This window comes from Canis aureus, chromosome 8 (genome assembly GCF_053574225.1).
Source record: "Canis aureus isolate CA01 chromosome 8, VMU_Caureus_v.1.0, whole genome shotgun sequence".
Classification (NCBI taxonomy): domain Eukaryota; kingdom Metazoa; phylum Chordata; class Mammalia; order Carnivora; family Canidae; genus Canis; species Canis aureus.
Genome location: NC_135618.1, coordinates 53,452,564 through 53,467,301, shown reverse-complemented (window position 1 = coordinate 53,467,301; position 14,738 = coordinate 53,452,564). Strand labels below are relative to the sequence as shown.

The following is a 14,738-nucleotide window of genomic DNA, read 5'->3' as shown; positions in this document are numbered from 1 at the left end:
ACTGGGGTCTTTATATAAAACAAACCACCCCCTCACCCTCACTCCATCACCACCAAGGAAACTAGGGCTGGACTAGCTGGTTGCCTGGAAACAGTGTCTTTCTTGTTCATACTTCCAGCTTCCTACTGGCATTTCATGGCATCTTATTCTCCTTAAGGTTGATGCTCTTTTCAATCTAATTTCTCTTGGATAGACGAGCATGCAATCAGGGAGAGAGAAGGGAAAACGTGATCTTCATTTGGTAGGAACTGAAGATGTGGTTATTGCCCAGGGTACCCCAGAGTGGTTGTGTTCACACACATGCACACGCACACACACACACACACACACACACACACACAGAGCATCCTGCAAGCATTCCCAACTCAGTCCCTTGAGATTCACCTTCCTTGGGACACCTGGGTGGCTCTGCGGTTTAACACCTGCCTTCGGCCCAGAGTGTGATCCTGGAGTCCTGGGATCGAGCCCCACATCGGGCTCCCTGCATGGAGCCTGCTTTTCCCCTTGCCTGTGTCTTTGCCTCTCTCTCTCTCTATGTCTCTCATTAATAAATACATAAAATCTTTTTAAAAAGGGGGGCGGGCAGCCCAGGTGGCTCAGTGATTTAGTGCTGCCTTTGGCCCAGGGCCTGATCCTGGAGACCCAGGATCGAGTCCCACATAGGGCTTCCTGCATGGAGCCTGCTTCTCCCTCTGCCTGTGTCTCTGCCTCTCTCTCTCTCTCTCTCTCTCTCTCTGTGTGTGTCTCTCATGAATGAATAAATGAAGTTGTTTTTTTAAAAAAAAGCATATTTAAAAAAAAAGAGAGAGATTCACCTTCCTCTTGGGTCTCTCATGGAGACCCCTACTCCTGCTACCACTCTATGATTTCCCTCAAGAACCTGGAGGAGTATCAAATTCCTCAGGAAGGACAGGAGAGCTGTTGGTATAATCTTCAAAGACTCTTCTAGAGGGTTTTGGATTTCACTATCATAAAGACTTCTCTTTGCAAAGAGACAGTAGACTTATAGGAGTGTCCCTTTACAAAGTTATGTTTCTGAGATACTAAATTCGAGCTGCTGCCCTACTTTTTTTTTTTTTTTAAAGTAGGCTCTACACCCAGCGTGGGGCTTAAACTCACAACCCTGAGATCAAGACCTGAGCTGAGATCAAGAGTTAGATGCTTAACCAACTGAGCCACCCAGGTGCCCCTGCTGTCCTAGTTCTGAGATCTCAATAGCTCTCACCTAAGAGTTCCCTAAAAAATAGCTAATGATTCTTAGAAACCAATGTTCACTCTTCAACTTCAGGGCTTCCTATCACTGTGAGAAAATTAAATTAGGCTCATAATCTTGTGACAGAAAGAAGGAAACCCAGAAGTATATTTCCCTTCTGGTTTCTCAGGCCCCCTAATGGAAAAGCTGTATCTAACCATGAGTTCATGGGGCCTCTTCCCTTGCCAACTGCATCAGGCCAAGCTGATTATGTTCCCCTAGGATATCCTAGAAGTCTGGAACAGGGCCAAAAGGGTCATACTGGGGATATGACAGCATTTGGGGTAACTACAATATTGCAAAGCTCTTTGGGTCAGTACCCCAAGAAGTTGGGAATGATAACAGTAGCTAGTATTTATATAATCTTTCTTTTCTTTCGGAATGATAACAGTAGCTAGTATTTATATAATCTTTCTTTTCTTTCATCTATCTGTATCTGCATATTTGTGTAGATGTGCAGATATGCAGATATTTATATATGTAGTTATATATATGTACGTATAGATATATATGTGTGTGATATATATGTCTGTACATATAGTTGACCCTTGAATGACATGGGTTTAAACTGTACAGGTCCACTTACATGAGAATTTTTGGGGGGTAAATACAATACTGTAAATGTACTTTCTCTTCTTTATGATTTTCTTAAACATTTTCTCTAGCTTTATTGCACATTATATAATACATAAAACTTACAAAATATGTATTAATTGTTATCTGTAAGGATTCCAGTCAACAGTAGGCTATTAGTAATTAAGTTTGAGGAGAGTCAAAAGTTACACATAGATTTTTTTCTATATTGTAGATGGGCACCCCTAACCCCCAAGTTGTTCAAGGGTCAACTGTATACAGTTAATCCTCCTAATAACCTTATAATAACCCTATAAAGCAGGTACTGTGTTATCCTCATAGAGAGGTTGAGTAACTTGCCCAAAGTCACATAGCTAGTTAATGGCAGAATCAGAATTTGGATCCAGGCAGTCTGATTCCAGAGGATGTGCTTTTAATGCCTCTGCCGCATTGTCTGAGAGTAGACAGTGCAGCAGATTCTCTGCCTGGCTCCTTGGGAGAAGCAAAGACCAGCTTCTGAAAGAAATTACTACCTGCAAGTCAGGACTGGGCAGGGAGGCTAGTTGAGCCTGAAACTGGAGAGTGAGGGATGGCCTAGATTATGTCCTCAGACCACCTCTGAGCAGTCTGTGGACATAGAAGTATGCTGACAGTTCTGCATTTGTATGTTTCTATGTCTGCGTCTGTCTCAACAGCTCGTGATGTTGTGGCCAAGTTATCTGAGGACAATATCTGTGATCTGAACGATTTCCAGTGGATCTCCCAGCTGCGCTACTACTGGAATTCAGAGAATGTGCATGTGCAGATGATCACCACAGAAGCCTTGTATGGCTATGAGTACCTGGGGAACTCCCCCCGACTGGTGATTACACCCCTCACTGACCGCTGCTACAGGTAACCTCTGCCCCCTCACCTAGACTCAAAGGGTGAATAGAGAATTTCAGAAGGAAAATCTTCTGAGGAAGAAGGTGAGGGACATCTTGACTTTGTGACTTTACATTTCAAATTCTCAGATTTTAGAATTTTGCCCTTAGTTACCATGGTCCCACAGATGGTCATGGAAATTAGGTGGTAGGCCAGAAAAAAGAACCTGGTAGGAGTCCTAATGCAAATTAATACGACCAAATCAACAAGCAGAACATTGATGCCTGTCCTTAACAATGCCACAGTACTTAAGTAGAAAGCTCTCCCATGGCAGGAATCAAGATGGTGCCTGGAGATCCCATGGATAAAGAGAAAAAGGGCCAGGTGAAGGAGTCTGACAAGGAGTCTCCAAGCTTGGCCATCCAGTCTGGTGGCGAGATGTAGTCATTTTGTGCTCAGTAAAGTGCTTTCCTTGGTGTTCATAACATTAGAAATCTGAACTCTGTGGATGTGTCTGTCAACTTTATGATATTTAGATTTTCTTTGATTAAAGTGCAGTTTTTTGTAATCATAAAGATAATTCTTGAGTATTTTTTCAAAGTCCATAGTGATTTATTTTCTGTGTTCTGTGATTTTTAGTCTTCAATCATTCATTTATTTCACCTGTTATTTAGTATCCACTTCTTAAACTCTCCTGTGTATCATGCATGCCCTCAAGAAACCCTCAACCTAATGGGGTCAGGGAACAAGACATACTCAGATAAGTATAAGATGATATGTTAACTGAAACTATAGTGAAGAACACATCATTAATTTCTAACATTTATTTTGCCCTTGTTCTTATCAAACTGAATCAAATACAGGTCCTGAACTCAAGAGTTCATAATCCAGTGGGGGAAATATAGGTATTTCCACCACTGCATTAGCACTGGGAATCTTTAGAATCTGGAGTTAATGAAGATTTTTAACTTTTATTTAATTCATTTATGTATATATTCATTTATCCATTCAAACAAATGTTTATGGGCACCAAGTAAAACAGAATTTCTTATAATGATGAAATATGTTGGTCATGTAATCAGTGAAAAAAATTAAAGTTATTTGTACAAGTCAAAATGAAATAAAGCAAAAAAAAAAGAAATAAAGCAAAAGTCAGCTTCTTTCCAGTGTGTTAGGACTTGGGCAGGGGGGAAGGACTTGGGCACTAAATTCTTTTTTTTTTTTTTTGAGAAGGAGATAGGTGGGGGAGGGGCAAAAGGTGAAAGAATTTTAAGCAGGCTCCATGCTTAGCATGGAGCCTGATATGGGGCTCGATCTCACAACCCTGAGATCATGACCTGAGCTGAAATCACAAGTCAGCTGCTTAACCAACTGAGCCACCCAGGTGCCCCATTGGGCACCAAATTTTTATTTTTTCCCCTTAGGACGCTGATGGGGGCTTTGAAGCTGAACCTTGGTGGAGCTCCAGAAGGACCAGCTGGCACAGGCAAGACAGAAACCACCAAAGATCTGGCCAAAGCTTTGGCCAAGCAGGTAGGGAAATGCTGTGTATTCTTACCCTCACTTTCCTTTCCTCTCTGGACTTCTGTCCCAGAGAGTTGGCATGAAGTTCAAGATGGCTTAAGGGGAGAGTCAGAGTGGGGCCCTGGTTCCTGCTGTGGAATAGGAAGAGAGGAGCCCCACTTGTGTTTCATGTGCAGAGTAATTCAGATATGAGGGAACTCATCCCTAACAGTGTCTACATCCTCCTTCTCTCTAGTGTGTAGTCTTCAACTGCTCAGATGGTCTGGATTACAAAGCCATGGGGAAGTTTTTCAAGGGGCTAGCCCAGGCTGGAGCATGGGCCTGCTTTGATGAATTCAACAGGATTGAGGTAATGCTGCAACTTCCCTGCAGAGCAGGAGTTGATACAGGAGCCTTTTTCTGGGTTCTCAGCTCCTCTGTGACAGGGCCTTATGTGTCCTCTAAGATCCCTGCACAAAATACTCAATGAGCTAAACAAAACAGTCCCAGGAAGACAAAGTACATTTTTATATACATATTCATCGTCATGATATTCACTCACTTATTCAAAAATTTATGGAGCAGCTAGTATATGTCATATACTCTGCAATTGTTCATGACACAAAGATAAGGTAAGAAATGAGTGTTAAAATTTAGCAAAGGGAAATAATTAAATGAAACAAATAGAAAATGATATAGAAGTCTATAGTAGTGGTACAAAGGAGCCATCACAAAAGAGAAAGGGTGATTAGTTCTATTAGTTCTATTTGGGTGGGGAATTTAGGTCAGGAAATGTAAACATGCATTTAGAACCAATAAACAATGTTTGAATACATATGATGGGTGAAACATTATGCTAGGTGCTAAAACAAAGATAAAATACTATGGAAATAAGTAACACACACGTACACCAATTTTCTTTCTCTTTACCAAAACCCCAAATCATGATCTTAATTTTAAATGTCTGGTTCTCAGATGATTGGATTTTGTCATTGCTAAGTGAGGGGAACTCTGGCAGAGTGGGGTGATGGCTGTCAAAGCAGTTAACATCAGTCAGCCATTCTCACCCCAGGTAGAAGTGCTGTCTGTGGTGGCTCAGCAGATTCTCAGCATTCAGCAAGCCATTATCCGGAAGCTAAAGACATTCATCTTTGAAGGCACTGAGCTCTCTCTAAACCCAACCTGTGCTGTCTTCATCACCATGAACCCCGGGTATGCTGGCAGGGCTGAGCTGCCAGACAACCTCAAGGTAAACATCAGTGTGTATAAATTCTGGGTGTACTTTATGGTAGTAACCGAGGATCCGTTGTTGTCAAGCAGGAATTGTGAGGTATTCTCATTTTTCAGGATAAGATAGAAATTGGGATTTCTACATGTAATCTGATTTTGTGATCCTACCTCAATGCAAACAAAACAAAACAAAACAAACCACTGTATGCCAAACAAAAGCATCTAATTATAAGACAGCATCAAAGTTAGACACAGAAAGCTCTGGAAAGCTCTGAGAAACCTAGGCTGAACCAGGGGCACCTGGGTGGCTCAGGTTAAGATCTCAGGGTCCTGGGATCGAGCCCCATGTCTGGCTCCCTGCTGAGTGGGGAGTCTGCTTCTCCCTCTCCCTCTGCCCTCCCCCTACACATGCTCATGCTCTCTCTTTTGCTCTCTCTCACTCTCTCTCTAATAATCTTTAAAAAAAAAAAAAAAAACCCTAGGCTGAACAACCTGGAGCTCCTCTTTATTACTATGGTTAAGCCAAGGTGGTGTCTATACCAAAGCAGACTATTCCAACCAGCTACAGAGATGACAAGAAAGCATATATCTCCCAGTGCCTACTACTGATCTGGCCTGAGTTACAGCGTGACAATAGCCATTGATCCTGCTCCTAGTGGAGAAGGAAGGTGCCTCTGAAGTGAAGAGAGTCACCCAGGCCATATTCAGGGGAATAGGCTATAGATGACCTTAACATGCTGCTCTCATGGGAAGAAAACCCTAAAGTACAAGATGGCTGGATCTCCTCCTATGGGAAGAGACTCTAGCACTCTAACTGTATGAAAAAAGGTACCAGAGAGAGACTTCCAGGCCTGCTTCTTTATGGATTTTCTTCTAAGTCATTGCTCCATCTCCCTGAGTAGAAGACACAAGAGAGAACCAGCCAAACCCATATGGGTATGTAACCTGCCAGAAATGCATCTGATCAGTGCTCTGGAATCTTTTTTTTCTTAAGATTTTATTTATTTATGCATAAGAGACACAGAGAGAGGCAGAGACATAAGTAGAGGGACAAGCAGGCTCCCTGCAGGGAGCCCAGTGCAGGACTCAATCCCAGAACCCCAGGATCATGACCTGAGTCAGAGGCGGATGCTCAACCAATGAGCCACCCAGGCATCCCAGTGCTCTGGAATCTTATTCAGACCCTTTCTCCCTGCCCTCAAAATGGAAAAGAATCAGGGAGATCCTTAGGAATGGCTCCTCCCTCAAAGCCAGCCTAGGCCAGTGAGTACCAAAGTAGAATTTGGACCCACATTTCTTATTTTTACCACCCAATCATTGTGACTTCCCCTTACACCCTTCCCCCAGCCAACAACCCTGTTAGGTCTGCATAAGCAGGTTTCATGAGACAGTGTGGTATAGCAGACAACATCAGGGTTTGATGTTAAGAGGCCTAGGTTCTAGTCCTGGCTCTACCTCTAACTAACTGCTTGACTTCTCCTCTAAGATCTAAGGTAATAACAAGAGCTGATGTTTATTAAGCACTCGCTATGTGCCATACACTTTTCTAAGCACTTCACTTATATGATAACATTTATTCTCATGAGGGTGGTATGGTTGTTGGCTCATTTTGAGATGAAATAACTAGAGGAGTTAGATTACTTGCTCACAGCCACATTACTTGCTACCTAACAGAGCAAGGACTCAAATCAAGATCTGATATTAAGATTGGTCCTGCATTCCTAAATGATTGCCTCTGTCCCTATTGAACACAGAAAGGGTCTGATAGTTGAATGATGCTCATTTGGCATAGGATAATGAGGTGTTGTTAGAATATCAGCACCTAGGGCCTTCCACAAAACTATTGAGGGACATGGTATGACAACATGTCAGGCCAGTGGGGAAGGTAGCTGAGCAGTGGATCTGTCCAACAAAGATGGTCCCTCTGCATTTTCTCTTCCTGCTTTCCTTTCCTTGATTTCACTAGAGTGGCCTGAAAACCATACTGCTTCTTCTCTTTGCACCTGTAGACTTACCTTCCCCGAGTGTTCACTGTATGTGTTCAGGTTCTCAATGGCCATTTCTTTTCTAGGCCTTATTCCGGACAGTAGCCATGATGGTGCCAGATTATGCCCTTATTGGGGAAATCTCTCTCTACTCCATGGGGTTTCTGGACTCTAGAAGGTATGTTACATTGACTTTCCAGTAGGTTCTAAAGGCTCTGAAAGAGTACCGTCTGTGTGATAGATTCAAGGTAAGTTGCCCATTGGAAGAAGAGAGAGGAACTCAAGAAATGTCCATTCCCTAGTTGATCTGAAAGCACATAGCCCCGGCTTTTTTGTTGACCCTATCCCTGGCCAGGAAATGGCCCAGATGCCTAAGTAAGGGCCTCCTCTCTCTTTATGTATCCTTGGGCTTCTGCTAAAGAAATTGGCCTTTATATCCCAACCCTACTCTACACACACAAACACACACACACAAACACACACACACAAACACACACATACATGCACACAAACACATACACACATGCACAGCTTAAGGCAAGAGTTTAAAACATGAAATTATGCCAAGGTTGAAGAGGAAAATTTTAATATAATTTGTAATTAACATTGTTATCATCATAACATTTACTGACTTAAAAAAGTAAAGCATGTACATGGAAAAAAATTGTCATGTTATAGAAGTAAATAAAGGTAGTTTCTTCTCAGTGACCTTGTGTCTCACTCTCTGGGGATTAACATTGTTAATAGTTGGATGTTTCTTCCAAAACTTGTGTGTGTGCATGTACTTGTACATTCACATATATGTGTAGAAGTATCACACATGTAATTTCTTATATGATAGCTTGTATACATATGTGTGTGCTTGCTGTTTTATTCCTAACTTTGAAAGAATTAGAAGGCTTCCTTAGTTCATCATGGTAGTTACCATGGTAACTTCTTCTCTTAGAGGAGAAGTAACTACCGTGGTAGTTCAAATGATAGTTCTCCATCAAGTCCATGAGCAAGCCTGATTCCTGAAGGGACAGGACACTGGGATGTTGGGAATGTCTGCTGAGCAGGAGCTGGTCCTCTCTGGCAATCTGCAGATGTATTTCTGCCCTCCTAGTCTCGCTCAGAAGATTGTGGCGACCTACCGCCTGTGCTCAGAGCAGCTGTCCTCACAGCATCACTATGACTATGGCATGCGGGCAGTCAAGTCTGTGCTCACGGCTGCTGGCAACCTGAAGCTCAAGTATCCTGAAGAGAATGAGAGTGTTCTGTTGCTCCGGGCCTTGCTTGATGTTAATCTGGCCAAGTTCTTGGCTCAAGATGTCCCTCTGTTTCAGGTATGCAGTGCTTTGGGACCTCGGCCAAGCACTGAGACTCAGTTTCTAAAGGCGAACTATTTGTCTGGCACTTTCTCCATCTCCAACCAGCAACCCCTACCACCAGACACCCTCCCTCGAAGTTAGATAATAATAGTGATAGCACTATCCCTGTCTAGTTCCTGATTTTAATAAAAATGGTTTCACTGATAGAATAATAGCTGCCATTGGGTTTGGGTAGGTTTTTTTTTTTAACCAAATGTAGTTTTCTTTTGTAATTATTTTAATGCCTCTCTTCCTTATCAGACTGTGAGTTCCATAAAGACAGAAATCATGACTATCTTATTCATTCCCAGTACATTAATTGTCAAACAATACAGACTTATTAAATATTTATTGCCTTGTAAAAATTTTTTGGGAGGGAAATCATGTCTTACAGATAGTGTTGGACTTTGTATTTGTTGATGAGTTTTGGCATAGAAAAATGAGGTTTGGAATTTTAAAAAGATTTCTGCTGTCTATAAATCTCATTTTCAGAAAATATTGAGGTCATACCTCTGACAATTCATCCTTTCCACTTTCTCTCAAATTCTTGTTAACAGGGAATTATATCAGATTTGTTTCCTGGAGTTGTTCTTCCAAAGCCAGACTATGAAGTTTTTATGGAGGTACTGAATGAAAACATCAAAAAGATGAAACTCCAACCAGTACCTTGGTTTATTGGGAAAATTATCCAGGTTAGTTCCCTGTGTCCATATAGTAATGTACCTGGTTTATGTACACTGAAGTCAGGAATTGGAATTGTGGTAGACTGGAACTGAATGACAGCGATCAGAGGTGCCTAGATACAGATGGGGGTGCCTTCGGGTCTCATTTCTAGGAGGTGAAGTTGAAATCCAATGTTTTTCCTCTGACCATCTTCCATGGGGTACCTTTTTTTTTTTTTTTTTTAATTTGGGGATGAAACAAAACATTTGAGGGTGTTGGGCTTGAACTAGTCAGGACTTTCTCAGTTTCCAGTGATAGAAACCCACCTCAAACCATCTTGGTCAACAAGAGGGAATCTGTTCATTTACCTAACTTAAAAAGCCCAGGTGTATTTGACCTCAGACACTCAGATCTCAGATCTCAGATCTGAAAACCTTTCTCTTCATCTCTGGGCTGTCTCTGAGTTACAACTTCATTTTTGGTTGGGTCCCAGCAGCCTCAGTTTCAGATTGTCCCAGGGTCAAGCCCAGAAGGAAAAAGAGCATTGCTCTCCAAATTGCTTCAGCATAAAGTCTCAGTATTAGCTTTGAAGCGTGCTTTACTTTGAAGTAAAGTCACATGACCACCCCAGAACCAATTACCGGGAAGATCATTTATATTTTACAGATAAGTCTTTTTTTTTTTTTTTAAGATTTTATTTATTTATTCATGAGAGACACAGAGAGAGAAAGAGAGAAAGGCAGAGACACAGGCAGAGGGAGAAGCAGGCTTCATGCAGGGAGACTGACGTGGGCCTCAATCCCGGGTGTCCAGGATCAGGCCCTGGGCTGAAGGCAGTGCTAAACCGCTGAGCCACTCAGGCTGCCCTACAGCTAAGTCTTTTAAGTCAGACAGTCTTCTGTCCAAATCCTGGCTCTGCTACTGATAAGCATGGGCAAGTTACTTAACCTCTCTTGGGCTCAGTATTCATTCCCACCACTAGATGCTAGTAAGTAATACCTGAGTGGATTAAATGAAATAATCTAGGTAAATCCCTTGATACTTAGCACATTGGTAGGTACAGAGCAAATAAGAGTACCCATTTCTTAAATAATACGGAACCTAAAAATGTATGTATTTATCCAAAAGATATTTACTTATTTGAGAGAGATAGAAAGAGTGAGAGAGAGAGAGAGTGTGTGTGTGTGTGAGGGGGTGGAGGGGCAGAGAGAATCTTAGGCAGGCTCCATGTCCAGTGTGGAGCCAGATGCAGGTCTCAATCTCACAACCCTGAGATCAAGACCTGAACTTAAATCAGGAGTCAGATGCTTATCCAACTGAGCCACCCAGGTGCCCCTATCCAAGAGATATTTAGACTATAGATCATAAAAAAGGCTACAGTTCATCAGAGGTAGAAGTGACTGTGGGAATCCCCGTTTCAGTCCCTCATTCCCCATTGACTTCTGACTAGCTTGAAGTTCTGGGAGGTCTGCAATGATTAACTGCTTAAATGTCTCCTCCCAGATCTACGAGATGATGCTGGTAAGACATGGCTATATGATTGTTGGAGACCCCATGGGCGGCAAGACCTGTGCTTATAAAGTCTTGGCTGCAGCTCTGGGTGATTTATACGAAGGTAAAGCCCATATCCCTGGCTTCATGGGAGCATAGGACTCCCCCCTAGGTTGGCTCGCTCCATGGAGATAATGCCAGGCTGTTAGTTTTGCCATCCCTGGATTGTAACATCAGAGCCAGAAATAGAACATGGTACACAGATGTCTGCAAGCAGAAAATAAAGGTGGGGGTGGGGGAGCTTTAACAGGGATTTTATGTGCATCTTATTAAGTGGAGGAATTTTCGCTTATTTCTCAGATGCTGAATAATAGCTTCTCCAAAGACTTTTTTTCTTAAGATTTTATGTATTTATTCATGAGAGACAGAGAGAGAAAGGCAGAGACACAGACAGAGGGAGAAGCAGGCTCCATTCAGGGAGCCTGATATGAGACTCGATCCTGGGTCTCCAGGATCACACCCTGGGCCCAAGGCAGGCGCTAAACTGCTGAGCCATCCGGGGATTCCCCTCCAAAGACTTTCCAATGAGAGAGAAACTCCTGCCACTGTCCTAAACAAATTATCCTGAAAGCCAATTATTGCATGGTTTCTTTTCTTCTCCTTTTTTCTTTTCATCATTTCTTCCCCTCTCTTCCCTTCCTTTCCCTTTTCCTTTTTTCTCCCTCCCTCCTTCCACCCCTTTCCTCCTTCCTCCCATTTGATGTAGAAGATAAAACCTCAGGCTTTTTTTTTTCTTTTTTAAAGATGTTATTTATTTATTCATGAGAGACACAGAGAGAGAGGGAAGCAGAGACACAGGCAGAGGGAGAAGCAGGCTCCCTGGGGTGGGGAGCCCAATGCAGGACTCAATTCTAGGACCCTGGGATCATGCCCTGAGCTGAAAGCAGACACTCAATCACTGAGCCACCCAGGGATCCCAAAACCTCAGACTTTTGAATCAGAGCCAGATCTTGGACAAATGACTAAAGCTCTCTTAGCTTCTGTTCCCCACGTGTGAAATGGGATTGTTGTGAGAATTAAATGAGATTATGCAGGAAAATAACCTAGCACAGTTCCTGCTTGACAAATGAAAGCTATGTGTATTGCCAGAGCAACAATTTTGAAGTTTTTTCCTTCATAAAAAAGCAAGCCTGTGTTTTTGTTTATTTTTTTATTTTTTTAAAGATTTTATTTATTTATTCATGTGAGACGGGGGGGTGGGGGGGAGGCAGAGACACAGGCAGAGGGAGAAGTAGACTCCATGCAGGGTGCCTGACATGGGACTCGATCCCCGGTCTCCAGGATCACACTCTGGGCTGAAGGCGGCACTAAACCGCTGAGCCACCCAGGCTGCCCCTGTTTGTTTATTTTTTTAAAGATTTATTGATTTATTTTAGAGAGTGAGAGAGTAGAGGGGAGAGGCAGAGAGAGAGAGAAATCCAAGCAGACTCAGTGCTCTTGACTTAGTACTGGATCTTAAGACCTTGAGATCATGACCTGAGCTGAAACAAGAGTCAGATGCTCAACCAGCTGTGCCACCCGGGCACCCCACAAGCCAGCAGTTTTGAAAAGCAATGCCTTATATTTACACAATTCCTTCCAGTACTTCATCTTAACATGTTTTTTCTAACAATATTTGTTGACTTGAGTTGCTGTTGAATTTTTGAGGTTTTTTGTTTTGGAGACTAATGTGGCCTACGAACTAATTAGGGAGTTTCAAACTTCATATTCTGGTCATGTGAACACAGTTTAGGAAACTAAATGAAGAGAAAAGAGGCTTCCCTATTACTTTTGCCTTGGGATTCTGCAGAAATGGTTCTTTATTTAGTTCATGGTTCAGGCACTCCAACTTTTCCTTACTCTGAAGAATCATGTACAAGTGTGGTTATTTTAAACTCTTTTATCAGGTGCACTTGATGTGCCATCTATTAGCCTGTGTTGGATCCTAGTACTCTCATGGTGTGACTGTCTCAGAGGCCACTTGCTGAACAACTAAGAAGAGGTTTCAGGGCTAAACTAGTCCTTCAGATAGAGGCGGGGGTGGGGGAGTAATGAGTATTTTCTAGAATCTTTTACATGTAAGCTGTTATCTCAAGTCAAAGCCAAGGTTCTTAGGGTAGTTGTGACAGCCAGGTACATAAAGACATCTGGTAGCACGGACCTCCCTCTCTCCCTTACTACTTGAGTTCATTTCAGCCCAAGCAGATTTCTTTAGATCTTTAGCATATTTGCCCTGTTTGAAATGAGACCCAAGAAAATATGCTGGGACACTAATGGGCATAATAACCTACATTTAAGTCATTGCACATCCAGATATCCTGATCTTTATAATGACTGAGTACGAATTTTATAAGGACTCTCCTAGGATGGCATATTCTTGACGGTTGGTCAGTCTGAGATGGCATTACCTCTTGTCTAATGTTCTGGTCTTGCCAGAACCTGTGTAACTCATGTTGGACCTTCTTGCCCAGCCAACCAGATGGACGAATTTGCTGTGGAGTACAGGATCATCAACCCCAAGGCCATCACCATGGGGCAGCTCTATGGGTGCTTTGACCCAGTGAGCCATGAATGGACAGATGGTATCCTTGCCAATGCTTTCCGGGAGCAAGCGTCTTCAATGTCTGATGAACGCAAGTGGATTATATTTGATGGGCCAGTAGATGCTGTTTGGATTGAAAATATGAACACAGTTCTGGATGACAATAAAAAGGTACTACTTAGTGTCCTATCACTGTTACATAGGTATGGTATAAATTCTCTTATTCAAGTAATTGACCAAAACTATATAATGCATACATTTATTGCAGTAAGAATAAATGCCCCACAAGAAAGTAACAGCTTATGAATTACGCTTCTGTTTGTACTTGTAGTTGGTAAGCTTTGTATGTTTAGGGATAATGTTGCATTGTAGTTAAAAGCCTAGGTATTGATATCATATTGAATCACCAGCTCTAGAATTGAGCTGTTGGACCTCAATTTCCTCATTTGTTAAAAGGTAGTAACAGAATAGGGATATTGGCAATTAAACAAGTAGCACATACATTGTGCCTGATATGTGGAATGTGTTTTGGTTATCCATTGCTGTATACTTAGAGACTTAAAACAGCCATTTACTTTGCTCATAATATTGTGGATTATAAAGTTTGGAAGGGCTCAGCTGGGTTTCCATGTGCCTTGGGTGTCTCACTTAGTGAGCTTGGAACAGTGGCACTTCTTACATGGTAGTTAATTTTCCAAAAGGCAGGAAGTGACAGCTTCCAGAAAATTAAGAGCTGTAGTTGGAACTGGCATAGCATCGCTTTTTCTCAATTCTATGAGTCTAAGAAGTCACAGGGCCTGCCCAGATTCAAGGGAGTGGGGAGAGAGGCTCCACTTCTTGATGGAGCAGGGCAAGGCCACTTTGCAAAAACACACATGGGATGGAAGCTGTCACTGCAACAGTCTTTGGAAAATATATTCTGCCACAGTAAGCATAGCACCTAAAGAGCTTGGACTCTGGAGCTGGATAGCCTGAGTTCAAACTCTGCACTGCCACCTCCAGCTGGATGAACCAAGGCAAGCTATTCAGTTTCATCATCTATAAAATGGGAACAATAGTGTCCACATCATAGTGTTAATCAGGAAGATGAGATAAGATAATATTCCCCAGGTGCTTTTAATAGCACCTGACATATAACAAGTGTTATCTTACTGTATGTTAAAATAAAATTAAATTAATCATCATTTTTAAGGAAGAGTTTCTACACTGAATATACACGATTATCAAATCAAAATATGCTTTCCTAG

The 14,738-nt window shown here is 42.2% G+C and overlaps 1 protein-coding gene across 5 annotated transcripts in view; it reads left to right on the top strand.

The window, feature by feature from the left end:
• DNAH3 (dynein axonemal heavy chain 3) overlaps window positions 1–14,738 on the top strand; it is a 166,069-nt gene that overhangs the window by 72,507 nt on the left and 78,824 nt on the right. For all 5 annotated transcript variants that reach the window (XM_077906863.1, XM_077906864.1, XM_077906865.1 and 2 more), the window contains 9 exons: window positions 2,521–2,719; window positions 4,114–4,222; window positions 4,449–4,562; window positions 5,265–5,441; window positions 7,494–7,585; window positions 8,513–8,732; window positions 9,314–9,448; window positions 10,923–11,034; window positions 13,421–13,662. In XM_077906863.1, coding sequence (XP_077762989.1) covers window positions 2,521–2,719; window positions 4,114–4,222; window positions 4,449–4,562; window positions 5,265–5,441; window positions 7,494–7,585; window positions 8,513–8,732; window positions 9,314–9,448; window positions 10,923–11,034; window positions 13,421–13,662 — 1,400 coding nt within the window. The remainder of the gene's footprint in view (window positions 1–2,520; window positions 2,720–4,113; window positions 4,223–4,448; window positions 4,563–5,264; window positions 5,442–7,493; window positions 7,586–8,512; window positions 8,733–9,313; window positions 9,449–10,922; window positions 11,035–13,420; window positions 13,663–14,738) is intronic.